The 6,516-nt window shown below is 30.7% G+C and overlaps 1 protein-coding gene across 1 annotated transcript; it reads left to right on the top strand.

The window, feature by feature from the left end:
* Positions 1-800: 800 nt before the first annotated feature.
* LOC111708953 (uncharacterized) lies at positions 801-4,077 on the top strand (the record flags this gene model as incomplete). Its single annotated transcript, XM_023482477.1, is given in 6 exon segments — positions 801-840; positions 1,500-1,563; positions 1,830-1,958; positions 3,239-3,312; positions 3,765-3,797; positions 4,007-4,077. Coding segments are annotated over 6 exon segments (408 nt in total), but the record flags the coding sequence as incomplete, so codon positions are not given.
* Between the last annotated feature and the right edge of the window lie 2,439 nt (positions 4,078-6,516).

The following is a 6,516-nucleotide window of genomic DNA, read 5'->3' as shown; positions in this document are numbered from 1 at the left end:
GATTGAACTAATATACGATTGAATTAAAGTCAGCTTTTAGAGCATTTAAACAAATATAAGTTTAATCATGTTAATATGAACTTATTAATTTACTTAATCGATGTTTGGTCAATTGATATGACACAATTAACACAGTTAACAATTAACAGAAAAACCGGGTTTTCAAAAGTTAAAGAGTACATCTTAACATGATACAATGATTGGTTGAATTTTATACTTCTTTCTTGGATATCGAACTCCTGAAATATGACGATCCAAAGTATAGTCTTTGCCTAATAAACGGACTTATTTTGTAACTGAAGAAAATTGGGATTTTAATAAAAAAGTATAAATTCTCCAGAATCTCTTTACAGTCTTATCCTTGGTGGGTTTAACCCTGTTTTAACAAGTCATCCAGAAAACCGGAGATCTTTCTGTTGAATACTTTTTGTATTTCGTTATGTTTACTAAACCTATTTAAATATTAGACTTTTGTGATGAGCCAAAAAATAACAAAACAAAACAGGTTTTTTTCCCACAAAATTGAAGTTTTTAACGGGATATCAAATGTTGAACAACCAAAAAAATGATAATTATAGCTTTTTGATAAAAACATAATAACATGTTGTAAAAAAATGTTGGGCAGTGATTAAAAACAGAACCGTGTTTTTTTTTATCCCCTGAAACATCTTCTAAATATAACAAAAATAATCATAACAGATATTCTGTAGAAAACAACGGAAACAACTTTTTTTAAAATTCTAAATTAAGATTTTTTAAAAACTAAAAAATGATTTTTAAAGTTTTATCATTTCAGAATAAAAATGTTAAGCTTAGGATTCCTGCTACTTTTTATGAATGGTAAATTTTTATAGATTTTTATTTTTGCTTTTGATATTCTTGGTTTTTAATTGTTCTCCTTCCCTCCTTCAAAAACTATCTTCCTTTTTTACTTTCATTAGCTCAGAAATATGAAAATGTTGAATAAAGAGAATCATTAAAAACTGATTTGTTGACATGTTTTCTCATAAATATAAGTTTTTTTTTATCAACATGAAAAACTTATAATGATTAAAAAATGGAAATTTTTTGAAAATATCACAATTCGATATCAATCATCCTTTTATACACAAGAGATAAAAGTAAATTAAGTGGTAAAATATTAAATTCAATTCGATTTATTTGTGCCAAAGATTCAATTCTTTAATTTGCATAATTGCAGAAAAAAAGCTGACAGAAAGGTCTTTGCCACACACTCTCAATTCATAATCCCTATATCTTTGGAACCCAATGTCGTACATCTTTGATATTTCAAACTTATATTATTTGATATTCATAGTTTGAAATATCTAAGGTCTACGACATTGGAATCCAAATGTATACGGTTTAGAAAAGCAGTGTTTGTGGCAAAGACTCAATTCATTTTGGAAGTAAGTAAGAATTCTATGATTTTCCAAAAGCCTCCTAAAAGCCGCGAAAATGCTAGAATATCTAAAAAATTACGCAAATCTATAAACTAGGAGTGCAGAGTCAGGAGGAGATGAACGATCATCCCTGCTGTCCACAAATATTTCTACAATCGAGGAACAACTAAAATATTTATAAAATGCATCAGAAATTATTCTAGATAGATTAGGATTAATTCTGCAACGAAAGGGGAAAGAAGTTCTTGTGTATAAAGGCGATCTCTGGGAATTCTATTTCGTGTTTTTTTCTTGGAGTTTTCTTTTTCTTAATATTCTTATAAGAGAATATTAATTTATTAAAAAAGTTTGGTCCCCGAGGTTCTTGGAATATATGTGAAGTAGAAAATGCATGAAATATTGGTTGAATGTGTACTGTGTATATAGTGGTGTGCTGGGGTCTACCCAGTCCTCTGTCCTCGGCATCTACACCATCTCCAACCAGAAGCTAGCCAACACCCCCCACCCAGTATACACCAAGTCGGAGGAGGAAACACAGTTCCATGTGTACTTCAGGTTCAGAATTATATGAATATGAGCTGGTTGGCTGAACTACGTTACCGCCGGTAAATCGCTGATTTAGAATTTGAACCGACGTTAGGTAGTTCATTAAATGAGGTTTAAATCTAAAAATGTTTTTTGTAGCTTTGGAAGAAGATTCTGATTATTTGAACTCTTTCACTTAATTTGATCCTTTCATTCTATGTATAGCACATTGATCAAACCTCATAGTTTTCGGGTTTACATAAAAGGTTCATAAAAAAATGGCCAAACCCGCGAAAGAGCAAATGCTAATAGAGAAAATGGTCAATAGAGAAAAGTTTATTAGAAAAAATGGTCAGTATGATAAAATTGGTCAAATAGTCAACATGAGCAAATGGGCAATAGAACAAATGGCCGTTAGAAAAAATGGCAATAGAGTAAATGATTATCGAGCAAATAGCTAATTAAGCAAATTGTCAATAAAGAAACTGCTCAATCGAGCAAACGACCAAAAATATGGCAATATAGTAAATAATGATAGAGCCATTAGCTAAAGGCAAAAACTCAATAAATAAACTGTAAATAGAGAAACTGCTTAATTGAGCAAATGGCCGTTAGAAATAATGTAAAGAGAGTAAATGATTTTAAATCCAATGGCAAATGGCAAAAAGTCAATTAAGTAAATTGCTAATAGCTCAATAGAACAAATACAGTAAATGGCAATTGAGCTAATGGAAATAAAGCAGATAGCAGATAAATTTGTATGTATTTTCTACATTTACGATATTTAAAAATTTTCAGAGACCATTCAATTATTTGGGCAATTTCAAGGTGAACTAAATATTCATCGGCATTAGTTTTACTTTTTAAAGATAACTGTAGCGGGAGAAAACGCTGATTTTTAGTTCAGCACTGTATAGTTCATACAAATAGTTGGTACGTTTGTATAGCAGCGATACATTTTCATATTTTCCCGGGAAAACAAGAAATAGTATCGTTTAAAAAACAATATTTTATTAGATAAATATACAATAAACGAAAAATTTTGAAAAAAATAAAGATTTTTACAATAAACTAATTAATATTCCAGTAAAATTTATTCTTGATAAATTATTAAAAATAAATATCAAAAATCAAATGGTGTCAATACAAATGTATCATACCTTCATGCCGGAATTCCAAACGATAAATTGGTATTTTCTCCAGCCACAGTTATCTTTGAAAAGAAAGATTTTACTCTATAGTACCAAGAAATGGCTAATAGACTATTTAGACTAACCAAACTTACCCTTAAATAAGATTTTTTTTCTCAGGGTGAAAAGCTACGGCCCTCAAGGATGGGTGGTGGGTGGTGATCTGTTAGAGGATAGCTTCTATATTGCTACAGGGATATTAAAAATATTAACATTTAAAAATATTTTATACCAACAGTTAATTGCTTGTTTGAAAGAAGTTATGAATTGACAAAATGGCAGAATTTAAAATAAAACCAGCAATTTAAAATTATTTTTTGTTCTCGTCTTCCGCTAAATACATCTGTTCAACATTACACTGGGTAGTTCAGACTGCACAGTACGGCTTAATGTATATACAGTACATGTTGTACCGGATTGGATCATCCAAATTTTAAAGTGGTTTACCGCGTGACATAAGATATAATATAGTATGTATAACTGCAAAGACATACAACTTTATGTTGTATAATTGTCAAGAAAGAGCGCAAACCCATTTATCATTTAAAATTATCTTAAATACAGTTCACATAAAACTAAGTTTGTTTATAAAAAAATATAAACATAAGAAAAAAAATGATAACATTTTGAACAATTTTTTTTACAGGACAATCGACACTTGACTGCCCAGACGGAATAGGTATATTTCTCATTTCAGTATTACATATTTTTATAGTTTTATCTTTATTTACATCTTTATTTCTAATTTTTATATTTTTAAAATTTACATTTTTAATGTTTACATTAAAAATGTAAATTAAACAAATCACATTTTTATTTTTATTTTTATTTTATTTTGACAAATAAAGCGAATGTTTAGCTGAGTAAAAGATCACACTTATTGTATAGTTGGAGGTCTTTATGGAGAAAATCAGACTGTTGTGGATGAAAAATTTAGCATAGAATGCCATTCTGATCAGGTATACAGGGAACAAAAAGACTTTGTAAACTATGAAGTAGTTTTAGTAGTTTCCCATTTATAACTTAACAATTAACATCTGAAATTGCTTTAGTCTGGAATATTTAAAAATGAGGTCTACCATTTTACCATCTTGAAAATTGACGGAGTGTCAAGAAATCTGCCCAGATTCCCTTTTATTCAATAACCAAAAAAAATGTCCAATGTTTGATGTCGATTTCAAAGATAAAAAGAGGCAGACCATATTTTGAAGAGCTCAGAAGACATATCATCTTTTTAGGACACACTTTTGTCATTTAATCTGATATCAGAAATCAAGGCTGATTTGCAAAGTTGTCTCTCCATTTTCATGTTTATTGGGATGTAGTAAATGCCGTACTCTTAAAAGTTCATCCCCCAAACTGTATCAGTCCAGGCTCAACCGGTCCGCTTTCCAATTCAACCAGGACACAACCCACCTGGCTCTAAATGCCACACAGGGACACAAGCTTAGCTTTAAACCTGGCTATTCCTCATTCTCTAATGCCACACAAGGACACAAGCATTGGCTATTTATACAGCCCTTAATTGATCTGTACCCTATAACGAGGTATGATCTCAACCCGACTAATTTCAACGGGATACAATTACTCTAAACTGCAATCAAAGCAGAGTTCTGATTCTAACTAATTGTAATTAAGGTTAATTATAGGTTACAAGATAAATTAATAGACGTAATTACAATTCATACGTCGTTATCTATATCATATGATTTATGCAAATCATGTTACGTATTACAGAACAGTTAGAAATAGTTGTAATTTAAGATATACGTCATATATCATATGATTATGCTTAAAGCTATCCATGTTACGTATTCATTTAGATTGGAGTTCCAAATGAAGAAATGAGTTTTTACGTACAACATTGATCATTAATAATGTACAACACGTACTGCAAATGTACAGAATATCGTATTATCCGATATTTATTACAGGGACTGCACTCTGTACTTCATATTTGGAAACCAAAAGTTATTTAGTAGTGTAGTGTAGATTAATCTTCTGTGCTTAAAGGGAGTGTTCGCGAAAAATGAAAGGAGGTATAGGCTTAATGCGATAAAAAGCGCTTTTATTCGCTACTAATCTTACTTCTATCTGTTGCGTCTGTAAGGAGAAAATTGTTAAAGATGTCTCATACGGTATAACTTAGCGCCCATAAAGATTCAGAAAATTGTAACATACGACTTAGACTGTAAAAAAATCTATCTAATTTCAAACAAATCATTCAGATATTACACCCTATGGTCATCGATTATCTTTCCACATTTTTATATAGTTTATATTTTATAATATTTTTTAATTAATTTGTTTTGAATTTTATTATTTCTCTTGCGGCTTGCGCAACTATCTAAGAATACCGCTAACCACTCACATTTTTCGAAATCAGTTGAAACGTTTTCTAAAAAGATAAAATATTATAAAATATAAACTATATACAAATGTTGCGAAATTAAATGGATTTTTTACGGTCTAAGTTGTATGTTGCATTTTCTGAATTTGTATGGGCGCTAAGTTATTCGGTATGAGACGTCTTTAACAATTTTCTCCTTATAGACGCAACAGATAGAAGTAAGATTAGTAGCGATCAAAAGCGCTTTTTTTATCGCATTATGCCTATACCCCATTTCATTTTTCGCGAACAGTCCCTTTAAAACATATCTAATTAGTTTTACATGAATAGCAAAGAGGTTGTCAAAAGATTAAGAGGTTGTCAACTCTATTCTTTTAATTACTCCATGCTTTTCATCATTTATTTCGTATTTAACTAGCTTGGGAACCAAGCTTAGTCTGGAGACTAAATATAAAACCGCTCAACTAAACTTTTAAATCAAGCTAAGAACATTCACGTGGTAGCACCGAGTTCCCCAATTAAAAATTTGAGGCACATTGGTCAAGGGGTTTATGAGTTATGATCGGACTTTTTTTCCTTTTCTTCCTTCAAGATTTAAAAAGAAACAATCCTTTCATTTCAATATGTTTCCGCCAACTGCTGTGTGAATGTGAATTTAAAGAAGAGTAAAAAAAAAAATTCCGAAAAGATTTTGGGGCTTTTTTAGTATTTTTTTAAACAAGACTGAGATATTAGATAATCTAACTTTTTTATTTTTCTTAATATCTAAAGTTGATTGCTAAGGTTAAAAAGAGTCAGACCCCATTTTTCAATCTCAGACTTAAAGTTTTCTATATTTACTGTTTCATGTGGATTACATAAATAAACTCTGCAACCTACTTCCTTTGTTTAAGGACGATTTAAACTTTGTTACTTTATTATCATGTTTATTGGGTCACCCCGTAGGTTGCCCCACCCCTCATGTTTATTGGGTCACCCCGTAGGTTGCCCCACCCCTCATGTTTATTGGGCCACCCCGTAGGTTGCCCCACCCCTCATGTTTATTGGG

Source organism: Eurytemora carolleeae, unplaced genomic scaffold (assembly GCF_000591075.1).
Source record: "Eurytemora carolleeae unplaced genomic scaffold, Eaff_2.0 scaffold808, whole genome shotgun sequence".
Taxonomy (NCBI): domain Eukaryota; kingdom Metazoa; phylum Arthropoda; class Copepoda; order Calanoida; family Temoridae; genus Eurytemora; species Eurytemora carolleeae.
This window is presented reverse-complemented; position numbering and strand designations above follow the sequence as displayed.